Source organism: Chelon labrosus (genome assembly GCF_963514085.1).
Source record: "Chelon labrosus genome assembly, chromosome: 7".
NCBI lineage: Eukaryota > Metazoa > Chordata > Actinopteri > Mugiliformes > Mugilidae > Chelon > Chelon labrosus.
Genome location: NC_140343.1, coordinates 21,927,173 through 21,952,912, shown reverse-complemented (window position 1 = coordinate 21,952,912; position 25,740 = coordinate 21,927,173). Strand labels below are relative to the sequence as shown.

General features: G+C 40.3%; 1 protein-coding gene across 1 annotated transcript in view; it reads left to right on the top strand.

The window, feature by feature from the left end:
- The first annotated feature begins 5,159 nt into the window (after nucleotides 1-5,159).
- The window catches only part of kif1aa (kinesin family member 1Aa), a 31,652-nt gene continuing 11,071 nt past the window's right edge, over nucleotides 5,160-25,740 (top strand). The window contains exons 1-26 of the mRNA XM_084548602.1: nucleotides 5,160-5,718; nucleotides 11,909-11,982; nucleotides 12,100-12,282; nucleotides 12,393-12,458; nucleotides 12,555-12,733; nucleotides 13,225-13,336; nucleotides 13,593-13,670; nucleotides 13,802-13,867; nucleotides 13,961-13,978; nucleotides 14,071-14,149; nucleotides 14,256-14,334; nucleotides 14,597-14,739; nucleotides 17,798-17,931; nucleotides 18,613-18,692; nucleotides 18,890-18,965; nucleotides 19,685-19,764; nucleotides 19,904-20,010; nucleotides 20,127-20,481; nucleotides 20,590-20,662; nucleotides 21,006-21,096; nucleotides 21,188-21,336; nucleotides 21,437-21,615; nucleotides 21,895-22,032; nucleotides 23,121-23,432; nucleotides 25,375-25,493; nucleotides 25,615-25,700. Of these exons, the coding sequence (XP_084404728.1) occupies nucleotides 5,613-5,718; nucleotides 11,909-11,982; nucleotides 12,100-12,282; nucleotides 12,393-12,458; nucleotides 12,555-12,733; nucleotides 13,225-13,336; nucleotides 13,593-13,670; nucleotides 13,802-13,867; nucleotides 13,961-13,978; nucleotides 14,071-14,149; nucleotides 14,256-14,334; nucleotides 14,597-14,739; nucleotides 17,798-17,931; nucleotides 18,613-18,692; nucleotides 18,890-18,965; nucleotides 19,685-19,764; nucleotides 19,904-20,010; nucleotides 20,127-20,481; nucleotides 20,590-20,662; nucleotides 21,006-21,096; nucleotides 21,188-21,336; nucleotides 21,437-21,615; nucleotides 21,895-22,032; nucleotides 23,121-23,432; nucleotides 25,375-25,493; nucleotides 25,615-25,700 (3,162 nt within the window). The 5' untranslated portion in view covers nucleotides 5,160-5,612. The remainder of the gene's footprint in view (nucleotides 5,719-11,908; nucleotides 11,983-12,099; nucleotides 12,283-12,392; nucleotides 12,459-12,554; nucleotides 12,734-13,224; nucleotides 13,337-13,592; nucleotides 13,671-13,801; nucleotides 13,868-13,960; nucleotides 13,979-14,070; nucleotides 14,150-14,255; nucleotides 14,335-14,596; nucleotides 14,740-17,797; nucleotides 17,932-18,612; nucleotides 18,693-18,889; nucleotides 18,966-19,684; nucleotides 19,765-19,903; nucleotides 20,011-20,126; nucleotides 20,482-20,589; nucleotides 20,663-21,005; nucleotides 21,097-21,187; nucleotides 21,337-21,436; nucleotides 21,616-21,894; nucleotides 22,033-23,120; nucleotides 23,433-25,374; nucleotides 25,494-25,614; nucleotides 25,701-25,740) is intronic.

The following is a 25,740-nucleotide window of genomic DNA, read 5'->3' as shown; positions in this document are numbered from 1 at the left end:
TACTACATACTAAATAAATAATAATTTAGTCAATAAAATAAATAGTGATGTATTTTTATGATGATTGATTAAGCCACCCAGCAGTTTATTTAGCAGTTTTCAAATTAGATATACCTTTAACAGCTCAAACATTCAAGTTTTGCTGGTGTTTTACTAATATTCCTAAAACAATCATTTGAAAATATGTTGACTATTCAAATCAAGATAAGTGAAATTGCTGTGTAAGAGGCAAACATATCTACATCTAGTCTCAAATTTGAATTTGATGAAACATCACTAGTTTATAATGTCATTATCTTTCTACCGTTTACAGCTGCACCTTTAGATGCATCTTTTGTAATTCCATAATGCAGTGTGCATGGAAATAAGGAGCCGCCTTTACTGACCATGAGATGAGGAACGATCTCTCCTATGAATGAGCGTGTTATCTTTGGATTTATAATTTAGTTTATGATATTACTGTGTTTGTTGTTTCCATGCTGAACGTGATTAGGGTGGGAGTTTGCTCGACACGCTCTGATAGACGCGCACCAAGAGCGCCTCTTTAAAAAAAACATGTCTGTCACACTAGGCTCAAGGCAACAGCTCGCTCAACCAATGAATTATTCAGGCTCCTGTGCCACTGAATTTAGACATGGCAGAACACAGCCGGAAGGCTGGACGGAAACAATACCACGACCAGTCCTGCATTTTCCTCTAGTGGATTGCCCAATAATCACTTTTAATTTTTTTTTTTAAAACAGTATGCATACAGCTTGGCCTCTTTCACTCTAAAACATGAAGGAGTGAGTTTGAGGTACCTCATTTAGTATGCAGTGATTCATGAGAGTGACCTCAGCCTCTTTTATCTTCTCCATCTTCTTATCCACGCTTCTTACATTTTGTGTGTGGTGTCTGAAGCAAGACGTTTGCAGCATATTCTTTCTGCGCATGGATTAGACGCTGAAACCTCAATGCTGATGAATTAAATAAAGCATTTGCATCAGAAGTGGAGGAGACAGAGAGGGCCCGGGAGAGATGTTACCCATCAACTAAATGTGCGAGAGAGAGAGAGAGAGAGAGCGATAGAGCGATAGAGCAGTAGGAATGGTTGGACTGTGCAAAGAGCAAGGTCACAAAATGCAATTGCATTGTGTTTCACTCAGGCTGAAACCTGAGCAGCTAAAGTATCCTACCACCAGCTAGACAGTTCCTGTTCATTACCTTTTATTGCTTCTAAGCCTCTTTACAACCGACATGGAAACAGGTGAAAATAGATTTCAACTAGAAGAAATTATACTTGAACACATAGACCTGGGTAGTTAACACACCTGTGCACAGAGCTGATGCTGTGATTCCAGACTGTATTTTACTATAAATTTATTATTAATGCAACATGATTTATGTCTAAAGATGGAAGACAGTGGAAAAGGTATATATTGATTTGGTGGCAATAAGCTCTAAATCCTTAGCCATTGTAATCCTGTAGTGTGTCGGTCAGGTCACTTACACAAGGACTCGTTGACATTTTGACCTGGTCCTCCCATTTTAATCAGATGAATGACTCTCTAAGAGCCTCTTCACACATTGCACTTCATCCGCTCTCTTCACGCACCTGTGATGACACAGAATGTAAATGTGTGTTTGTAAATGTGCTTTTGTTACCCCCTAATTTGCTCCAAATAATTTGAAAAAGCTAAATTATTCTTCAATGCAAGAATATGTTCAAAACTATAAGACTATAGACACTGGCATGACATACCAACTGTTATTACAACATGACGGTATTGCACTTGTTGATATAACTTATTGCACATTACACATATGATGCTACCTTCTGACCAAGTAAAGCTTTTGAAAAGAACACGCATTAGAACATGTATTCTAATTTGTGCCATTTGTGTGAAAGCACCAAAATTTTAATTTACAATGTTCCCAAATCTCGCATATATTTTATTAAATTGGTCAATTCTTAAACAAGTCAGCTCTAAATATATATATTAGTTTAAAATACAGTATGAAATACCGACTTTATGTTGCGTTTTTTAAAACTGTCCTGTACAATCCCTTCATATATACGAAAAAGGGCTTTTGGCACTGCCATGACAGCTGAGCCAGCTTTCACATGCAGCTAAACAGAATTCAGCAGTAGTTTTTAATCACTGACGTCTTTCTTTTTGCTAAAATAAAAGGTAAAATGTTTTCATTGTGGCAGACATTTGCTAGAACTGAACCATTGTTGGGCAATTTTATTTCACCTGTATGATTGGATCTCACATACAATGCTGCTTACATTTTTTTTTGTCCTTCAGAATTTTGTACATTTCTCCATAGAAAATACTCAAAACCTCTGCTGCCACATTTAGAGAAATATGGAAGGACCTGAAGCAAGCAGTTCATGTGAGGAGCCCCACCAACACCTCAGTAATGAAGTGGTTCTGTACTTTAGGCATGGCCTAAAATTCCTCCAAGCTGCTGGAGACGACTGACTCAGCAGTTACTGGAACCGTCCAGTTGCTGTTCTTGCTGCACAAGAGATTCACACCAGATACTGAATACAAGGGTATTGCAACTCATAGATGTGTACGAAATAGTCATTTTCTTGAACAAATGAATGCACAAGTATAATATGTTTTCTTTGTTTGATTGGGTCCTCATCATCTACTTTCATCAACATATGCTTTGAGTCATTTTTATGCAGAAATGTAGAAAATTCTTGAAGGCCGCACAAACATTTTAAGGCATTGTAGGTGTAATAGGTCCCTTTTTTTTGTGCATGGGACCCCATGCCAGTGGCACGGGACACTGGAACACTAAATGGAACTGAGCCATCATCAGTACAGGTGTGTTTTCCCTGCTGCCACAAATTCAAATGTCTGCTGCCAGAGGGCCCCTGGCCTGCCTATTGTCTTCTGCACTTAACATTTAGCATTTGGTGCAGTGAAAAAAGTGTGCAGGACTTCAAACTGCAATGCAGGAATCTCACAGCTCTTCAGAAAAGGGCAGACTGTGACATCACATCTGCAAACAAAAAAAAAAAAAACAAATAAAAAAAATCCTGATGCTTTTCTCGTGTGTAATCTCATTTCTGTGGCCAGGCTCTGCCCTGAGACGCTGTATTGTGTGTTTCAGTGAATAAAAGCGTCCTGCTTTGTACCAGTGTGTGTCCTCTCAGCTTGATGTCCCTGGCTTGACCTACTAAACTTTTATTCATACAGTAGCGTTTTATAACACCGTTTCCACTGCATTCAAGACTGTAGCCTAGTTAACCTGGGCCTGTTTTAGGAAAACGTACACTACTCTTGCAATCTAATGTTTTAACCTTAAATAAAAAACAAATATTGCATAAAAATAGTTTTTATATGAGGGGTTTAAAGCGGGATCTTGCTCCATGCCTCCCCTCTGCCCTCTCCTCCCCCCTCCCCGTGTCTTCCCACTACTGCATTGATGCTGTTACCTCCCTCGTGATGATGTCACCGGCTCAGTTGAGCTCGAGCATCCTTGCCAAACACAGGGAGACAGCAGAGCCATTTTGACCGCTCCGGTTCCTGAAAACGCCGCCGACAATTCAAAGCTGCCGAGGACCTCTGGAGGGGCACGGCAGGGCAGGGCAGACGGACGGACGGACGCACGGAGCGACGGGGGTGGGTCGGTGGGCGCAAGACATCGCTCCTCCTCAGCCCTTCCCGTTTTCATGGAGAGGAGAGGCTGCTAGCAGGGGCAGTGCCAGACCTGGAGGACACCAACGGAGGTGGAGGTGTCCACGGAGCTGGATAATAAAACAGCACGACAAACACTGTCTCTACCCGGAAGCAAGGCGTTGTTGGCACCGCGGAGGTAGGACAACATTTTGTATTTGTGTTCTCTACTATTGTGTATTAATGAGACGGCCGTTTATTTACTCGGCGTTTAATGCATCTCCTGGGAAGAGATGGGGATAGGGTGCGGCCAGGGAAGAGGCTGTCAGTGACAGAGAGTAGCTTGAAGCGGCAGGATGACAGGAAAGGTGCTGTATAACTCGGCTCATGCACTGACATGTTATTTAACTGTGTAGTATTTAAATAAGAATGGCTTTTAAATGTGTACGCAGATGGACAGGGATAAATGCAGCGTCACTGGGCGAAAGGTAAATAATACAAGACGTGTCCCCTTTAATGTCGTTTCATGAGCTCTGGAAATGACGCGAGAAGTCAGGAATTACAGAATTATCATTATTTAACCTCCAAGTCGTGAGACAGTGTTGACTTTTAGTGTATGGTTTTACTGTCATCCTTAAAAAGCTGCAATTAAAAGACACAATATAGTCTATGTACATATACATTGTATATTCAGAATGAAAAGGATAATTTTGTATGAAAATGCTGTATTTGTCAAGTATTCCAGTATGTATATTACATTAGTCTTTGTCACCGGGAAAATGGTGGCCTCCCAGCTGAGCTGCATCATCAGCTGATTGGTCCAGCATATGTGTGTGCTGTCTGTGTGTGTGCTGTCTGTCTGTGTGTGTGTGTGTGTGTGTGTGTGCAGATTATGGACATGGGTGTCTGGGAGGGAAAAAAACTGTTATATTTTAAAGTGTGTTTAAGAATTATTTTCACATGATATGTTGCGCAGTGGGTGTAAACAATCTGAACATGTGCGTATTCTCCACACCTGCCTGTTAAAATGTGATTTAATCTATTATGAACCTATTACATGTTTCACTGCTTTCCGTTCATTAATCCTAATTTATTCTTGTCGCAGCTGACAGCTTGGTTACACCTTAAAAACATGCCCGGTGTTTTCCTGTTGTAACAGTGTTACCTGTGTACCTCCAACAAATGAATCTGCTCAGGTGTGGAGGATGTACCAGGAAGCAGGGTGACACAGCACATTTACGGATTCAATGACGATGACAGACATCTGAGTCACAAGCTATCTGCATGCTCTGAATATTCATACCACATCCAACATTATGCCAAATCATGCGCAGATATTAGGGAACAGAAATTAGACTTCCTCTTATTAATATGCTTTGATCTATGATCATTTAACTGCGTTCGATGTTAGCCTTGAGGCAACAGCAGTGAAAGCTGATTGTATTGTTCGCTGTTGAGCTTATTGATGAAAACGTTAAAGATTGTAATTTGACGATGAGTCATGGTTGCTCTTGATGCGCCCACGATGCCGGCACATACTAAAATCACAGTCATTTAATGTTCATTTTTAGTCTTTTAGGAGACAATATGTTCATGAAACCGAGCTTCTGAATGGAGCCAGACTCTGGATTTGTGGCTGGTTTCAGTGCCATTGTCATCCAGAGAAATAGCCTGACATTTAGCTGCTGCTGCACTTCTTTTGTTATGGCTAGTTTCATCCATCTCCCCTGGCTGTAGCTGACCGTGCATGGTCTTTTCATGCCACAGCCACTCAGCCCTGCCCTCCTCTATTGTCCTGATTACGTCGATTGCAAGGTGTAATTTTCCGCCTTGGACATTTTAACAAAACTGTAAAACTTAAAGTGTTGCAGTCTGTTGCATATGAGGTGACACTTGCAAATGAATCCAGTAATTAACAGTCATTCATTTTGTCCTGCTTTTTGCAGACTCCATACCTGGTATTAAGAAGGCAAAAGGTGCTAAGAAGACAGCACCATGGCAGCGGCCTCTGTGAAGGTGGCGGTGCGGGTCCGCCCTTTCAATTCAAGAGAGATGGGAAAAGAAAGCAAATGCATCATTCAGATGTCTGGAAACACCACCAGTAAGTGCTCTAACCAAAACCTTTTACTGAACTGACTGTATGGATGTTACTGTTCTTTAATAAATGTCTATGTTTTAATTGTATTAAATGTTAAATTTAAGATACAGTGAATTGCAGGAACGGACAACAGCTGCATATTACACAACAATAGTAAAAATGTTTGGCTGCAGGCAGCTAGTCAGATGTGAGCTTGAGCTGGGGGATCCTTTGCCATCCAGAAGGCATGAGATCAAGCTAGTCCAGCTGTTCTGTTGTTCACCTTGACCTCTGACTACTCTGTGTGACCGAATTACCAAAAGATACATTTTCTCTGCGTAGGCTCTGAAATGACTTTGCAAATCTCTGGTAAACAAGCAATGCCTGTTCCAAGACACATGATATGAGCAAAACACTTATTTAGAAGCAGCTTTAATTTCAGAGGGAGCAGATTTTTGCTTTTGACAGAATGTCATCTATCTGAAGCTGCCTGCAAAACTTAACAGATTGATTAATAAGGACTACTACCTGAAACACCTGCTGGGTAAATTTGTTTGAGCATCACACTGTAGGTGACATAATCTCCATCATATTTGACCTGATACTTATTTAGGGCAAGGCCGGTTCTTTATGCGTGTGGCCAGATTAAGCCAGATTAAAAAATAGCACCTCATTCAATATTTTCCAGTGAATTGTTCTATTTAAAATCCTCTCTAATCCAAAAATTTACAGTACCACTGTTTTTATTTTTGTCACATGCCCTCCAGTTTTAAAGAATTTAGTTCAGATTCCGCGGATTTTACCAAGCACAGAGCGAGGAGACTGGAAAGATACTCGATATGTAGTCTGCTTAGCAAGGTAAAGCCATTCGTCAATAATGGATGAGACTTCCTGAAATATTTACTCTTTAGCCTAATTTAGCCACCTCGCTCCTCCCTCCTCATGTCATGGGTGACTAGACAACATGTTGGGTGGCCTCCTCGGGCCATCATATTTTTATTTGTGTTTTTGTTGCAGATTGTGATGTAGTAATCTGCGAGCCTAAGTACTTAAAAAATCAGTCCTTTGTAGCGTGATGATTTCTGAAGAAGGATGCGAACGATAAGGGTGATGTCACTTCCTTGGTATCCTCTTCTGTCTCCATAGCGCAATTAGCATTTTGCTGTGATCGATGTCTCTTCTAGCAGTGTCGTCTTAATGGTCTATAAAGTATTGACAATGTACTAATGAAATATTGCTGTTAGTTTTTATCTGCGAGTACAACCTTTAATTAGACTTATCCATTTTGATGCTTTTTGTGAGACAGGTAATACAGATAAATGCTAACTTTAAATATTTGTTAATTTCCCTGGTATGTTACCATGGAAGACGACAGTTTATTCGTTAATGTAAGCTAATATATGCTTCAAAATATCCTCACATCAGTATTCAGGTAAATCTCGAGGCTTTTAGTCTTAAGTCCTAACATTATAAATTTTCTATTTGCTGGTTAACTGTCAAATGGCTGAAGAGGAACTCCTAAAGTGAATAGAAATTAAGTTGACAGTGAATCTCAGACTCCTCACAATTTTATAGAAAGACGTGGATCAAAATCCAGAAAACTGTAGTTAACATTGTGCCAGTATCACTAGAAAACTTCAGGGTGTTCAGACACACAAAGCTGCTTTCAGTGAGGCTGCAAATCTTTCAGCAGAGCAGATTGTTCTCTTCCAAACTGAGTCAATAGCTCTGGATGTGGGCTCGAGGATGTGAGCAGGCTGATGTCATGAAAAAGCCCATTGGTTGCAGTGTCTGGAGGGGGCGCAGAGGCAGGGTATAAATGCCCCCTTGTCTTTCTGTAGTCTGGGTTGAAGAAAAGAAGAAGAAAAAGGAGTTCTGGATTTTTTGTGTGCGTCTCGCCCCCTTGCTTTGTGCTCTCCGACACTTATGTGTGGGTCAATAGCCTAGTTCCCACAAAGCGGGAGAATGGCAGTAATCTTGCTGTTTGATAGATCTTCCCTCCCACGCTGACCTTAATTAAGATGCAGGGGACAGACCTGAAGGAATAATGTGCCTCTCTTTAGAGCAGCACTAGGTACAAACACTTAGTGACTGGATTAATATTTATATTACTGCAGAGAAATTGTGAAACTGCCTACATACTATTAGAAATCCTAGTAGTTTCTGCAGAAGTAGATAGATAGATAGATACTGTGTAAAAATATAGATTAGGATGTGCAACGGCCACAGTCCAGTTGGTTCCTCAGAGGGAGATGTTGTAGAGTCGTATGGCCTGAGGGACAAACGACCTCCTCGACCTGTCCATGGAGCAGGACAGAGACAACAGCCTGTCACTGAACAAGCTTCTCTGCCTGACTATGGTGCCCATGGTGGCATGTTGTTGTGTATTTTGAGTGACTGAATGTACACACACTAATGTAACACCAGATTTGACAGATTTGTTTCATTCATCTGTGTTCATATTGTTTTGTGCCATGTGGGTTATATTCCTTCCTCTCATTAAAATAGCATAACACTGACAGGGCACTGAGTTCAGCGAGCTTAGCTGCATGTGGAATGACTGATGACAGTTAAAACCAAATGTTTTTTCAGTTTGTCCCAAGGAGGCTGATATTTTTTCCTTTTCCAATTATTGTTTGGTCATTACTCTATGATTAAAGACCTTTACTGGTAAAAGCCTTTGGGCGGCTGGTAAACTCTCATTGAGGTGCTTTTTGTCAGTTCAGTTTTACAGCAGTGTTGCGTCAACACGTTCATACAAGCTTTGTTAATTTTAAGGGAAATACCGTGTAATTAATCATAATTAATGCACTCATTAGAATAATGTTTATTGTTCCTTCATGATAATTTTGGCATACAACATGTATAGACAGGTAAAGTGCGTTCTTCTTAGACTTGTCTGATAGGTAGGCCTTATAAACTTGACTTAAAGCTGTACACAGCTGCTGCTGAATATAGCACCTACGTGGCTCTCCTCCAGTCGTGTCGGTGAGTTCACATCCCCTCTGCCAGACCTGCTGATGCAGCCACATTTCCTTTTCTATTGACTGGGCCAGGTCATCCGTAACTGTCTGACCTGCATCACTCAGTCACAATTATGAAAATCCAGCAGCTATGACAAAGGCAAGCATCAAATGTGTCATAACTGGATGCTGAAAACATGATGGAATAGCAGCTAAAATTAAACTGCAGCAGATCATGATGAAGAGAAATGATGTGAGATGCGGGCGTTCCTCACAGCTACGGGGAAGAGTGGTGGTGGTTCAGTGGGTAAACTGAAAACTGGACCAGCCTGTGAACATAAAGCACATACTACTTCAACTTAGGGAAACATCATATATATGTGTGAACTGTCAAACACTAGAAAATATTTCTTTAATATAATAATATGTTATTCAAGATAAAAGATAATATTCAGTCAGACATTCATGTCAGATTTGTAATGTCAGCAACAACTTTGATCATTGAATATTTTCTAAAAAGTGAGCTGTAAAATTTTGTTTGGTCCATTGGTCAAACAAAAAAAAATACATTTTAATATGTAAGCACGTTGGAAACATTTTCTCTGTCGTTATTAATTAATATTTAATTAACTAAATGACAAACACGATGTGTGTGAGCAGTGAACATTATGGTGATAAAAGTGTGGACATGGCGTATACTTTCATACACAACAGACCCGGTGACGAGGTTTGTGCGTACACTATTGCTGTATCCCATCTAAGTCTGTTTTCTCTCCATGACGTTACTTTCAGTCCTGACGTCACCTATAAACTAAACACGTAGCAATTAAATGATGTTTCCATTGTAGAAAGAGAAGACAGACAATAAAATGATGAAAGCCTGAACTGCTGTGTGCAGTTTAAATAGACAATCCTGCCCTTTTGTCTCACGGTAGCCCTCGTATGTGCTGCAGATCACTGCCACTCTAACCTGATTACCTTATCAGAGTGCAAGATGTCTTTTTTTAATGTGCTAAAGTAGGGGCGGGGGCTCGTATCGTATGAATCATAGCATAGTCAGAGATGAGTAAGCAACCACAGGATGTCATACTTCAGAGACTCTCCTTCGGACAACACTTATATCTATCTATCTATCTATCTATCTATCTATCTATCTATCTATCTATAGATATGTATTTTAGAGGTCTCTTTTTAGAATGATGTTTATTTGATAGTTCTCCTGTTTGTACCGCTGTATTGATGTAATATACGCAAGACCCATTTTCTGCAGTAATAGAATGGATGTGTTTGTCCAAAGGACACTGTTGAGACAAATTGATTGGTGTGTTCTTATAAGACATAGAAGAGATAGAATGTGTGTTTATCCATTTGTTGTAGGAAAAATTGACACTGCAGCACAAGAGAAAGCAGCTAACGAGAGAGAGATAACGAGAGAGAAATAATGTCCACAAATACCTATGCATCACAAAAGCAGGAATAAAATAATATAAATAAAAATAGGATATATATGGGAGTCATAGAAACAATGTTAGCCCTGCAATAGACTGGCGACCTAGGTGTACCCCGCCTCTCGCCAAATGACAGCTGGGATGGCAACCCTTCACAGGACAAGCGGTTACAGAAAATGAATGAATGAGGATTTGGTTGTTAGCAGCAAATGTTAACACACTGTCTGGACAAATATTGAAATAGAAGACAGTAGTGCATCTACACACAGTATGTTCATATCTGGCCATGTTTCAGGATGCCTGGACGAGTCATGGCCAGTAATTGAGGCCTCATCTCTTTGTCATGGGCCTGAAATCTGAAACCTTAGAACCACACTGGCCTGAATTTTATCACTGGAAACACAGTAGCAGCGTAGAGAGGCAATAATAGTGTGTACACTTACTCGAGATCGTACTTAGCCCTGGGTCTTTTCCTCGGTTATTGACCGCAGCTGCATTAGCAGACAAAATGGTGTGGAGATCTGGGAGCCGGGAGGAAGCATTTTTATAGTTTGCATCGCCACACCTTAAAAGACATGTTGATCTTGGATGGGCATGCTAACAGGTGCTCTAATATTTATACACAAATGCTTGATTTTAATATGATTTTAATTTGCTGAAGTAGGCCTGAACAGTTGGAAAGCCATTGTCTAAGACTTGGATCTTCAGCAGGAAGAAAAGTCTCTAGAAAGTCTCACATGTCTGCAGTGATATTACACAGAGTATAAACAATTTAAAGTGTAATTGTAAAATGTTTGTGAATGAAAAAAGCTATTTTTCTGAGTCTTTTTTTTTGGTTATTTATTCTAGAAGATAAATATCAAGACTTTCAAAACTTAAGATATAAGTATTGTATCACAAAGCAATATGCTTCAGATATTTTTTGAACTGACAACTAATGATGTTGTTTCCAGATGCAAACACTGTACATACTTTGTACAGTGTTTGCATCCAGTCAGCTACACTTTAATAAAATCTCTGAGAGCTCTACTCTGTACCTAGAGTAATCAGTTAAAGTGAACCAGAGGAACCAGACATATCTAAGTTACATCAGACATCAGGATTTGATCAGGCACCATAACTGAATTAGTTTGTTTGAGTCATCACTGGTCATCCGGGAGATGTAAATCTATCAGAGCAGACTGTTATTTGTTAAACAACAAAATGGACTGGCCACCATGTATGAAATAAGGCATGGAGATATAATGGTAAAAAGTATTTCCTGCTTGAGGAAAAGATGTAACTTTTTATGGCTCGTGGTGGAATTTTTATTTGTGTTTAATGGGCAAATGTACATTAACGGAACAGTTGGAAGACACAGGAAGACATAGATATAATTTAGTATTGTTAGTCAAGACTACTGAGCCAGACAAAGTGACGCTAAGGGCTGTTTGTTTTTTCAAGCATTGGACTGTTGAAAGATGAGCTGAGCCTCAACCTGGTGAGCTGTGTCTGAGCTGCTCTAAAATGGCCTTTCACAAGTGGAACCTAGAGCGTAACAAAATGGCTTTTTCATATAGCTGTGACAGCAGGCAGGACTGTACATTTTTTTTAAAATCTAAAATGTTATATCCAAAAAGCATTTAAAAAAGGTATTTTTTATGTTTGCAGGAATTGACACTTTCAAACCCACTGTAAGTGCTGGGACAGAAAGAAAAGGCGACTGAGGCCTTTTTCCAGCTGCATTAGCACAACATGACACCGACCCATCTCAGATGCTGGTTCAGCCTCTCTCTGACCTGTGTTGCTTGTCCTGTCTTTCAGCCATCATCAACCCCAAGCAGGCCAAAGACAACAAGAGCTTCAACTTTGATTACTCCTACTGGTCCCACACTTCGGTAAATCATTCTGCTCCCCTGCAGCTCAACCACAACACACTCACACATTTGTGTCAGATTTCTTTATTGCCAGGTTTACGAGAAATGGTGTGGCTGATTATTGATCTCTGTCCACAGCCCGAGGATGTCAATTTTGCCTCTCAGATGCGAGTGTACAAAGACATTGGAGAAGAAATGTTGCTTCACGCCTTTGAAGGCTACAATGTCTGTATCTTTGCTTATGGCCAGACTGGTGCTGGCAAGTCCTACACCATGATGGGGAAACAGGATGTCAAGGATCAACAAGGAATCATTCCCCTGGTACAGACAAACTATGGCTACGTAACCGATGCAGATAATATATTAAAAGATTTAATTTTTTAAATTTGTCTTAAACAATTTTGGCAATAATCCATTTTTTCTACTTCCAGCTATGTGAAGATCTCTTCACAAAAATTAGCGATAATACAGACAACAGCATGTCTTATTCTGTGGAGGTAAGCGTGGTTGGTCTCTGTTATCTGCCCCATTTGTTTGTACAGCAGAAGTTGTCACCTGTTATTGATGTCCAAGTTAATCATGAATTTGAATAGGTGAGCTACATGGAAATCTACTGTGAACGTGTGCGGGACTTGCTGAACCCCAAAAACAAAGGGAACCTCCGTGTGCGAGAACATCCTCTGATGGGGCCTTATGTGGAGGATCTGTCCAAGCTGGCTGTCACCTCCTACAATGACATCCAGGACTTGATGGACTCTGGCAACAAGGCCAGGTGATGGAGCAATCCATTTATTCAGTCACATCAGAAAAAGTGAATGGATTAGCTGGTTACAGGGACAGTGATTTAACACATACTGTATTTATTCATCTTCAGACATGTATTATGTCTTCTGTGTCTCTGTAATAGTTTATCTTTTTATAAAAAAATAACCGCTTGGGCTCAAAGTTTTACTTAAGTCTTGCCTCCCACATTTATTTTGCATTTTTGGAAACGAGTAAACACCATTTTATCTGTTGTGAACTCCCTTCAAGATGTGTACAAAGTAAACAAAGTTTACCTGACTTGCCCTTACTTTAAATATATACAGTATTTTTGTGTAATTACATATAATTATTATGATTGCTTATATTTTACCTATTGAATTTGTTTGCTATATCGACATACACTCAAGACACATGTGATTTATACTCAAATAATATAAACATGTCCCAGTTATTTAGATGTGGAGTTTACAGACTGATGAAAATGAATCCTCTGTACAGAACTGTGGCTGCCACCAACATGAACGAGACAAGCAGTCGTTCGCACGCTGTGTTTAACATCATATTCACGCAGAAACGCCATGATGCAGAGAGTGACAACACGTCCGAGAAGGTAGGGGAGTTTTGTCACATCCTGACTGAATTTATTTCACATTGAGCGGCTGTCTCTGCTTATCTACACGCAGACTGATGGAACTGATTTAAATCTTGATGTAAAGTGGAAATCAATGACTGCTTGAAGGTCATAATGATAGTGGAACATTGTGAAGCTGCTTTTTCAATTAGACATGTCTCTAACATCAAAATTAAATATCTATAGATTTTGTTGGCATCTAATGTATTGCGTTTTATTTATTGCATTGTCACAGGTCAGCAAAATCAGTTTGGTGGATTTGGCTGGCAGTGAAAGGGCAGACTCTACTGGAGCCAAAGGGACCAGGCTTAAGGTGAAATTGCTGCCTTTTGGAAATCTAAAAACACATTTAGTTGCTTTTGTGGGAAACATTTAATATTACCAAAGCCATATTAAATCAGTAAACACGTGTTTATCTTGTAAACATTGTGAATCTTCACACAGGAAGGAGCAAATATCAACAAATCTCTAACCACGTTGGGGAAAGTCATCTCTGCTTTAGCAGAAGTGGTATGTATTAGATCTGTGTGTTGTGTCTTGTAAAATAAACTGAATTTCCTGTAGGAGATTAACATGTTCATTTTATTATTTGCTTCATTTTAGGACTCTGGTCCAAATAAGGTAATTGATTTAAATCAGAAATTTAACCGATTATATTTCTCAACTAAAATGTTGATAAATGCATTAATTTTGATGTTATGTTTAATAAACAGAATAAAAAGAAGAAGAAGGTTGAAAGCTTCATTCCTTACAGAGATTCTGTTTTGACTTGGCTACTGAGAGAAAATTTGGGTATGAACTATGTATTTGTGTCAGTGGCTTGTGTTTAGTTATAATCCATTAATTAATAACAAACAGAAACCAAACCATTAAAATCTACTTTTCTACACCGGGTCAGGGGGGAATTCTCGGACTGCCATGGTCGCTGCCCTGAGTCCAGCTGACATCAACTACGATGAGACCCTCAGCACACTCAGGTAGAGAGCACACAACGCAACTTTCTGCTGCATGTATTTCCTCCCACACAGCTGATGAATGTTACTGTGAAGGAGACTGATAGCAGTGTTGCATAATGTTTTCCTCAGCACCTTGCACACTTCAAACACCCTTCACAGGTTGTAGCTGCAGTTCCCAGCTGCAGAACGGTGGATGTGTGATGTCAGGGGAATTATGAATGTGTGTATGTGTGTATTCTCACCTGTGTTAGCACGCTCAGTGATCTCTGTTGTTTATCCCAAGGTACGCTGACCGTGCCAAACAGATCCGCTGTAACGCTGTTATCAACGAGGATCCCAACAACCGATTGGTGCGTGAGCTAAAGGAGGAGGTTTCTCGCCTGAAAGACCTCCTCTTTGCCCAGGGACTGGGTGACATCATTGAGAGTAAGGGATCTTTATTTGTAGATTTAATATAGATTTTGTTTGTGAATAGTTTTTAGTGACATTATTAACTCTTTCCTAAGTGTACACACTGCTGTAAATATGTTGTTGCACTCCCTCCCTGCTCTAACACATGTTTGTCTTGAGATGTGTTCAGATAAAACATGAAGCAAATTAAGAAGCAAGGCATCAAAATCAATGGGAAGAAGTGCGTGGGGATGAACTGATGTAGGTTATTATTAGACTGCTGTGGGCCAAGAACTGACAAAGTGCAGTTTACTCACATGTATGTGATACATTTTGCCGGTTTATTGTTCTGTGTTGCCATAGCAGCAGCAGCGGCGTTGATGTATTTCATGATGTAGAGTCTATAACTGAACAGAAAACTGCATGATGCAACCTATTTTGATAAATTTGACGTATTACGTATTAGGGCTGGGTATTACTAGTGATTTGATTACGATGTACAAGGTCATGATTCAATACTGATTAATTGAGAAATATTTCTGTCTCAAAACAAGTTCGCTTGGTTATGAAAGAGAATTTTCACCAAATTAATGTTGTTATTGGTTGTAGACATTTATGGTATTGCCACAATATTAAATCCAAGTTGCTGCCACACATCAGCTTTCAGCCCCCGGTCTTCTCAGAGTTGGAACTTCTGTCATGGGTTGGATCTTGTGGACTAATCTTGTTAAAGATTCGCACAAGCCTGGTCATGCCAAAACTAATCTTGCGAGACTGCAGTGAGATTTTTTAACGAGAGGATGCAGGAAGTGGTGCATATTTAAAATATTGATTCAAGGATTTCATGAATTATTATCGGATCTTTTGGATGAAGACTGATTTGAATTTGTAAATCTTTTTTTCTTTTTTACCCAGCCCTAAAACATATTGGTATATGACAAGTTGGAAAAAAACACCATGCCGTGTTTTTGTGCTCAGCACTCTTCTTGATTTGCCACGTTACCTTTTAGCATCAGTCAGCACTGACAGTACACTACTGTATGACCACATGCCCTGTTAAACTGGCAAAGTGCTATTACAGAAAGATCTCCTCATAAGGAGGAAGTGATTGTTTCACCTCAACAGTTCAACTTTAAACATGATGAAAGTTTGCTTCATATTTTCTCTGAACCCATCTACAAGTTATAACATAAACATGAGTTTCTTTTTAAATGGGAGATGGCAATCAGGGATCAGTATCAGGGATAAAAATTTCAGAGCTATCCATCATTTACTGATCATATATTATGTTAACTTTATTGCTCAGGTTTTCAGCAAATGACAAGTGAACTATTACATCTGTGAACATTTACCTAAAGGTGTTGCGCTGTCTCTTTTCTCTTTTCTCTCTGTCGCTCTTTGTCTCTTCTTCTCCCAGCATATCGGGCAACGGGTGCAGATATAGAGGGTTTGAAATGTGTGTTTTCTGTCTTTTGCTTTTGCTCTGCAGCTTAGCACCACAGGAACTTGACGTGACAGTAAACAGTAGCTTTTCAGTGTTCTCTGCAGCACCTCAATCCAGTAGTTTTACTTTAGTCGATTTTTACTGAAATAAAAGAGTAGTCTAATGTCAAAGCAATATAAGTCATATATAGTCCATGTTCATTTTGGTCGTAATCCCCAAATACTTATAGCAACATTACATATGTGTCATGGTGCTGTAGAGATCTGTGGATGGCTTCATCGCTGTGGCATTTTTGGAGCAGAGCTTGATTGTTCATGAAGCAGTACAGCAGAGCAATACAATATGGAAGCTTATGGACCACAGTGGGATAGATTTTATCCCCGCCTTTCATTTCCCCGATGTAGAAACTGTAGACTCCATTTCACCTGGCAGGGTCTGTCTGGCTCTAACGCCTCCTGTTGGCAGCCGTGATGATAAAGCACACGGTAGCCATAAGGGGATGATGTTGCCTTGAGTCACAGAGAGAACATAATCACTTGCATAATATTGCATCTTTGAGATAGTCGTCTCATTTTATACCATTAATTTTTACTGTCTTTCCATAACACACAGCTTAATTGACTCCGAGGCAGTATTATGTGATCTGTCTTGGCAGGTGAAAGCCTATTCATGGGTGTGATAAACTTCAATTTATTGTTATGTGTTGCCATGGCAGCAGCTGCAGGGTTGATGTAGACTGTATCACTGAGCAGAAAACTGCAAACATGATCAGAACTATGTTGATTAATATGTAATGTACTAATTATGATATAAAAAGTTCTAGTGAGGAGATTTCAAGGCTAATCAAACGAACCCACCACTGTGTCTGATTCTCTGCCAGAGAAATGGATTTAAGCTTTCAGTCATTTCTTTGACATGACTAATTTTAGCAAAGCATGCCGAGCACTAAATGCATCTTGCTGCTTTTAGATGATAATCTTAATTGAAAGTTGTGGCTTCCTGGTGCTCTCTGCAGAAAATAAGACCCTGTTACAAATGAGTCATTTTGTCTCTGTACATGAGACTGCCTAGCTGACGTATTTAGTTTTCCATGATGGCAAATTTTATTTTTGCTGTTAAGGACGCTTGCTTGGGAATGAGTAATAGCCTTCCTGTCTCATATGAGCTTTTTTCTGTTTTGAATAACATATTAATAATATATACAGTATGAAGAGAGAGAGCTAGAAAAGTTTATTTTTTTGAATGATTTGCATTTGACACTGTGCTTGAAGTTTTGTATAGCAGCTGCATTTTCTTTGAGCCTTCTTGTGGCTGAATGGCCGTCTTGTTGCATCGTTTAAGTTGATCCTCTCTGTGCGTCGCTTTCTGCTGGTGCTGCCCTCGCTTCTAAACTAGCAGTTCAAATTTCTCTCTGTGAGTTAGATTTGTTTCAAGCCACATATCTTCTTTCTTTTTCTTTTCTATTCCCCCTTCTCTTTTCCTCCCTTTCTGCTGGTATTCCTCCATTGTTTTTACTCCCTATTATTGATTACCCCAACCGAACTTCCCCTCCACTCCCCGCGCCCTGTCCCACCCCGACAGACCTATCCGATTACAAGAACAATAACAATAAAGACCAAGCTGTGAATCAAAGGGATGATCTCTCCACAGTGACCAATGCCATGACGGGGATGAGTCCCTCTCCGTCTCTCTCAGCCTTGTCCAGCCGTGCCGGATCTATAGCCAGTCTACATGACCGCATCATGTTCAGCCCAGGCAGTGAGGAGGCCATCGAGAGGCTGAAGGTGAGCACTGGATAACACACAGTTAATTTTTACCCCCATAGTTAATGTCTGACACAATGTAGTTATGCTGTATAGCAGAAAAACCCAACACCCATTAATTGCATATAGTCAGATTATGTCCAAAAAAATCCAAGGATGTGGTGTTATTCTCTATGTTTCTTATTGTTGACAAATCCAAATTGGTGTAATAACACTAAAGACGTACAATATATTCTTAAAAAATATCTCAAATCATCTCCATTTGAGTGTTTGATAATGAAAAAGAGACAAGTTGCAGACAGTGGTCAACACCTTAAACTCCCAAATCGTCATGACATCTTGTATAGTTTATTATACAAGATTATATAGATTTATTATCTTATATAGATTAAACTTGTATAATTAAACTATACAAAAAAAAGTTATAGACATATTTTCCTAAAACAGGAGCAAAACAATGTTCTTAGTAGCATTTATCAGCTACTGATTTGGTGCTCTGGTGAATACTCGACAGCAGCAGGTCACTGCGTGCAATTGCCTCATATCCCATCCACATTGATCATTAGAGAGGAACATATCACACAGTGCAGCTTTATGGCTTCATAATCGTTAGAAAGGTCTCTATGGCGCAGAGGAAAAACGTACATGTGCCAACAAATACAAACATATGACAGCCTTTACCACCGTCTTTGTAAATGTCAGGAAACGGAGAAAATCATTGCTGAACTCAATGAGACTTGGGAAGAGAAACTTCGCAGAACAGAGGCCATCAGAATGGAAAGGTAAAATAAAAAATATGCCTTACTGTATTGTTTTTTATTTGTAATATTCCTTTTGAGATTCAGCTGAATCGCAGCCAAAACCAAAGTAATTAATACGTCAGCACAGAGAGACTGGAGGCTGAAGATTATATATAAAATAAATATTACATCTACATTGTACAAGGTAAAATGAATTTCCCTCTGATATTCCTCCACAGAGAGGCCTTGCTGGCAGAAATGGGTGTGGCAATGCGGGAAGATGGTGGCACAGTTGGTGTATTCTCTCCTAAGAAGGTAAAATATAGAGACATGTATAATATATATATATATCTATATATATATATCTATATATATATATATATATATAGATATATATATTCAAAAATCCTCTGTGATCTAAAACATAACATTTAACGTATTCACTGAAATGCTTATGTATTCACCCCAAAGCCCTCTGAAAGCCCTAGAAAGCCCCAGCCTGTGTTTATCGACACAGTGGGTCTGTTTTCCCCCAACGAGGTTTGTAGCTCTGAAGTGTTTAAAGCTGTTTCCTCTGAGTGCTCTGGGTCTCTCTTCAACAGGATCCTTGCCATGGCAGATCAGAGCAGGGTTTCTCTTTTTCATTAAGTGTTATCCTAAATCTACTTCATTACTTACTTCAAACACTCCCTCACTGGGCTGAAGGCAGCAATGGGTGTAAACATGGGGAGAAGATAATGATAGTGTGTGTCCCCATTTCAGTGATTTATGGCTGGTTGCCTGCAGCCCTAAACATCTGATTAAAACTACATTAAACACTCATGCCAGGAAGCTGTGGGGAGTGAATGCGCCTGCATGGTTTTAACTATTGCTGTTTGTTTGATCTTTTTTACTGGGAGACGGGGGGTTTTCAGACCTCTGATGGGCACAATATGCACATGTTAGATTGTAAATACCATATGGATATTAAATGATTTATGTAAATTACTCACCAAATGTTGACAACTGGTAAATGACTCCTTTTTCTGTGTCAGACACCTCATTTGGTGAATCTCAACGAGGATCCTCTGATGTCTGAGTGCCTGCTGTACTACATTAAAGACGGAATAACCAGGTTAGATGCTGACAACTTGCCATGTAGTTAGTTTAAAAGAAAAATACACATTTTAATGGCTGCTTATACAAATAATCTCAACCAGAACAAAGCAAAGAATATATTGATAAAGTTTATTCTTTCTGTTAATGTTTTTCAGGGTTGGTCGTTTAGATGCCAGCAGTCGTCAGGATATAGTTCTCAGCGGCCACTTCATAAAGGATGAACACTGCACCTTTACCAGCTCTAGTGGTCCAACGGGAGAAAGTGAGCCATCTTTATTTTGCTCCACAGGCTTGTAGCTGTGTCCATCAGAGTTTTATGTTGCAATAATATAATTACAGGAAGTGAAGCCTCATATTGCCTTCTTTGTTCCTAAGCAGCAGTTGTCCTAGAGCCCTGTGAAGGAGCTGAGACTTATGTCAATGGAAAGAGAGTGACAGAACCCACTGTGCTCAAATCAGGTCAGTATGCAGTCTGGCTCCTTCCATTTCATGTTTTCTTCTGCACAGTAACTAGATTTAACTTGCTCATTCTGATTTTTGATAACCTTGCAGGAACACGCATCATCCTGGGGAAGAGCCATGTGTTCCGGTTCAACCACCCTGTGCAGGCCAGGGCTGAGAGGGAGAGGACCCCCTGTGCTGAGACCCCTGCTGAGCCTGTGGATTGGGCCTTTGCTCAGAGGGAGCTGCTGGAGAAACAAGGCATTGACATGAAACAGGAAATGGAACAGAGGTATTCTGATAAATAATGAGCCAGTCACATAAAGGAGAAAGAAAAGACACAGGTGCAAAAAAATGGTGGTGCATCACCTCCTTCAAACTTCTTTGCCTTTGTTCTCAGGCTGCAGGAGTTGGAGGATCAGTATCGCAAAGAAAGAGAGGAGGCCAACAACCTTTTGGAGCAACAAAGACTGGTACAGCCATAAGCAATTTGACTTGTGTCATTATGGAGTTAAACTCTAAATGCTACTATGTTAATCATACAGATCCACTTAAAATGTGTCACTAGCTCAATCTTTTGTATATTATACCCACCGTATTAGTGATAATTCATAAATCCTTGCAATACAGCTTTAGCACTAGTGATGAAATAGATATATGGTATATACACTGCATTATCTGGACAATATGGTATTTTACGAATGGATTGTGGTGTTCATTTCAGTGGGTATTCAGTGCTACTATACTTGCTGACCTCATCCTAAATGTGCTAAAACTAAGCACCTTGACATAGGTCTCCAATCTTCAATTGTCTAGGATTATGAGAGTAAACTGGAGGCCCTTCAGAAGCAAGTGGACCGTTATTACCCAGAAGTCACTGAAGAAGAGGAGGAACCAGAAGAAGAAGGTAGAGCAAATTATTGGACAGATATACATATCAGTGTTGGGGGTGAAAAGTTTCTAAACACATGACGATCATTTCTAATTTTGACCCACAGTGTCATGGACGGAGCGGGAAAGAGACCTCGCTGTGTGGAGCTTCCGTAAATGGAGGTGGTACCAGTTCACCTCCCTCCGTGACCTGCTATGGGGAAATGCCATCTTTCTCAAGGAGGCCAATGCCATCAGTGTCGAACTCAAGAAGAAGGTCCAGCATGTGATTGTCATTTGTACTCCAATGGGAAACCCACAGATTTGTGTTACAATACAACTCTTTGACAATTCGTTTCCTTCCTGTTCCCCTGCAGGTTCAGTTCCAGTTTGTGCTGCTGACAGACACTCTCTACTCCCCCCTGCCTCCTGATCTGCTGCCACCAGAGGCAGCTAAAGACAGAGAAAAGAGACATTTCCCTCGCACCATTGTGGCAGTGGAGGTGCAAGATCAGAAGAATGGAGCCACTCACTACTGGACATTAGAAAAATTAAGGTAGCTGAACGTACACCAAATCTTTGCATACAAGTTCTTAAAGTCATGGAACGTGTATATCAACATATTACCATAGATGTAGCTCTGCAAGTTCTGTCAGTGTATCATTTAAGGCTCCTGTGGGCTGCTCTGTAGCTTGTAAGCCAACCTATTTAATTAGAAACAATTTAAACAAAAACAAATTGCCCAAGATTCACAGCAATAACACTTCTCATTTACTTCATGCTGTGTCTTTTTACTCAAATGTCTCAATGTGATCATTGTTACTGTTTTCTGCAGGCAGAGGCTCGATCTCATGAGAGAGATGTATGATCGAGCTGCTGATGTGCCCCACACTACCACTGAGGACTGTGAGAATGCGATGACAGGAGGCGACCCCTTCTATGATCGCTTCCCATGGTTCCGCCTTGTTGGCAGGTAAATGCTGAGCACCGCTGGCATTGAAATAAAGAAGGAATTTCTCCATTCAGGATTATGAGAGGCCGTGGGCCATAGCTGCCACATACAAAAAGATGGAGACACCCGCCGCATGATTTAGTCTGCATTCCACTTCATTCAGTCTGGACTGAGTGGACCACTATCATCAAATCCTTCCATTTCAACTAATTTAAATATTGTGTTTGTGTGAAGAATTTACAGAGCACCACTGGTCAGTACAGACAAATCTTTATAATAGTACATGCCAGCTGGTGAGAGACCCACCATCTTCATGAGAAAATTGTCTGTGGGACATTTGAGAACGTCATTTCTTCAGTCCTCCTACTCAAAACCTGCTGTTTCTTTCTCCCACTCTTTGGCACATAGCCTCCCAATCTTTCTTTACACAACTCTCTCTCATATTCTTTATCTCTCTCTCTCTCTCTCTCTCTCTCTCTCTCTCTCTCTCTCTCTCTCTCTCCTTGGAAGGGAGTCACATGCCCTTGTTACATAAAATGCAGCATATCAATGCTTTATTGTCACTTAGCTCCTGCAAGACAAGCAGAAATGATTAGGCAGTAATCTAAAAATGTCAGCTCATTCTCTCCACACAGGAGACGAGGACTACAGGTACATGTAGCCAAATGCTCCACATTTAATTTGATGTTTCCCTGAAGAGTGACATCGAGGTTGAATTATTTTAAATTATTTTAAATGCTAAACTGTATCCATCCCAAGACACGCACACACACGCATATATATATATATATATAAATATATATAGTTCAAGCAGCCAGTAAACTTACCAATTTCAGTAGGCTTGTGATGGAGGGCTGGTTTTACTTCATACTTATTCCTAGACAGTGTCAGTTGCAGCTGCAGTAGTTTAATACCTTCCACAACATGTGTAGCTTGTGTGCATTCTTCCATCTGTCCTTTCTGCATCAGCTAAATTCTCTCAATTAAACCTGACAGCTCAAAGGGACGGAGGAAGATTTTTCTATATTTCTCTACCACCCCTCTTGTTTGAAGTGTGTTCTTTCTGTCCAACTGTACTAACCTAGTTCCCATGTCTCTGGCTGCACCAGAAACCCCATTTTCAACACGTGCATGAGCGAACGCATGAGTGACCCTACCCCATCCCCAACCCTTTCCAACTCTGAAATTACTGAGCTGGCTGACTCACAGCGGGAGGGTCAAGGGGAGTTGGAGGAGTTTGAGGAGTTGGAGGACCTGGACGATGATATCTTTTTGGACGACCCGAGCTCGGAGCTCGGGGCAGAGGATGATGATGATGATGATGATGATGATGATGATGATGAGGGAGAGCTCTGCCGTGGCTCCAGCGAAGGCCAGGATCCCTTTTACGACCGCTCACCATTATTCAGTGTAGTAGGAAGGTTGGTGAGGTTTCAGGAGCATGCTGATGGAGGAAACTAGCTCTTTCACACTGAGACACAGGGTCTGTTTCCCTTGATGATAGCATAGATTAAAGAAAATACAACTGATAATACATGCACCAGACAAGAATTTCTTCTCACAAAGTCCTCAGTCTGTTGTGGACAAGGTATCCATAAAACTTGCCATGCATCGGAGTGTCTTTAATTTTTCTTACGTAGCTGCTTCTTGGTTTATTCGCAGATTTTTGTCCTGCTAGGACAGGTAATGGTTGTAATGTTGTCAACATGGAGCTGAGGGATTTTATTTGTATTCAACTCCAAGTTGTAGCTTCTTACACACTTCTTGCTGATCACTCAAAATCAAACCAGCCTCTGTAGTTTCTTGTCTCAGTTGTCATTGTCACAAATGTTCACTACACAGATTTTTATGTTTTTTTCAAGGACATTTCCTGAATGGACACTGGAGTAGACATTTCTGGGCTTCAAGTTATCTTTTGCTTTTAATCACATGTTAATTAGATGCTTGTCTTATTTTGCTTTTTTTGCACTAACTAAATGCTTTCCGCTCATATTACAGTTCTACAAACAAGTAACTCAAGTCAGTCCAGGCTGGTGCTCGGTTCATGCCACTTGTTTCTACTGAAATCCAAGCAGCGCTGATGTTGAACGACTGTTTGAGATTTGTGTCTCGCACAAAGTAGTGGATTGTAAAAAAAAAATAAATAAAAATAGCATTCACTAGCCAAAGTACTGACATTCACATGGAGTATATTGGCGTCTGCTTTGCATAACACAAGAACCCGCTGTGAAATGTTCCAACTGTGCTATGAAGCCTGAATAAGTCCTGAAATTATTCATATGAAGAAGCAAAATGTTCAAGGTAGACTCAAAACCTCAAGATGAAAGAGCTGGTTTCTACTGCAGCTGTCTCTTTTAGGCATGCCAGAGCACACGTCTTTTCATTTTGACTTTTTTTGTCAATTTCTACCTGAATACGCCTGAGGATGAACTATTTACCCTATTTTGTACAAATTACCACCTCAACCCAGGAGGTGCACTTTGATTTCTGATGTCATTCGTTGATTTTTGGTGTAGCATACAATATGTCAAGCTGTTGGCAGTTTTATTCAAGCTGAGCCATGTTGCGTATGATGATTTCTGTTCCATTTGCTTTTGATTCCTTTGAGTCGGAAAGTCGAAAGCATTTTTGTTCACCTTTTTTGTCCTGAGCATGCCTTATTTGCACCTCACCAATCTTGTCATAATCCTCTCCCTTTTTACACTCTCCACCCTTAAATGTCTACCCCTATTGACTCGTGGAAAACGTGGTCCCTGGCCACAAGATCCAGTGTTGTAGTTAAAGGCAAGACAGAGAAAACCATGAAAGAGAAGAAGCATTTCATTTGTTCCCATATTTCTGAAAACGTAGGCTGTCATGACCCCGTAAGTATTTTCAAACATTAGGTAAATACTCAGTGCCTCAAGGTCTCAGTAGTGTAGTATTTTCTTATTGAGGCATGTTTGTAAGACATTAACATATAATCATTAATCAATGCAAAATCAGGTCATTGATCACAAGGAGAATATCTTCTGTCCAGCTGTAGTAGTACTGAGCTGGCTTTCAATATTTTGAAAGAATTTAAAGTTTACCCTTAGACACATGCTCCTTAGCTTCACCAACCAGCAAAAGTCTAGGGATATTGCATGCCACCCATAATAGTGATAATATCATTTATGGATGGTGAGGAAAAGCCCCTACAAAGCAAAAGTAAAGGGCAGCCGTGGCCATCGCAAGAGCAGTCCCAGCTTCTGTTTGGTTGCTTTGCAGCTCTGTGTTCTGTTGTCTAGTCCAGTGAAATTTTTATCAAGTGTAACCCTGCTCCTTCGCTCGGTTGTTTTTAATATTCTTTTATTCCCCTCTATCTTCTTGCTACTTGTTTAGGGCTTTTGTTTATCTGAGCAATCTGTTGTACCCGGTTCCTCTCGTCCACCGCGTGGCCATCGTCAGTGAGAAGGGAGAGGTGAAGGGCTTCCTCCGAGTGGCAGTTCAGGCCATATCAGGTAAGGCTTGGATCCTCAGCCTCACAGGTGTTGAGACCAACCTGCATGACTCGACTGACTGGGCAAGCTGTGTGTAACTTCTGGAGGGAGTGAAGTGAAGGTGCTCTGTGTTTCCCTCCAGCTGATGAGGAAGCTCCAGACTACGGCTCGGGAGTGAGGCAGTCAGGCACAGCCAAAATCTCATTTGAGGATCAGCAGTACGAGAAGGTAGAGGAACTCACACTGTAGTTATTGCAGTAGATGTAGG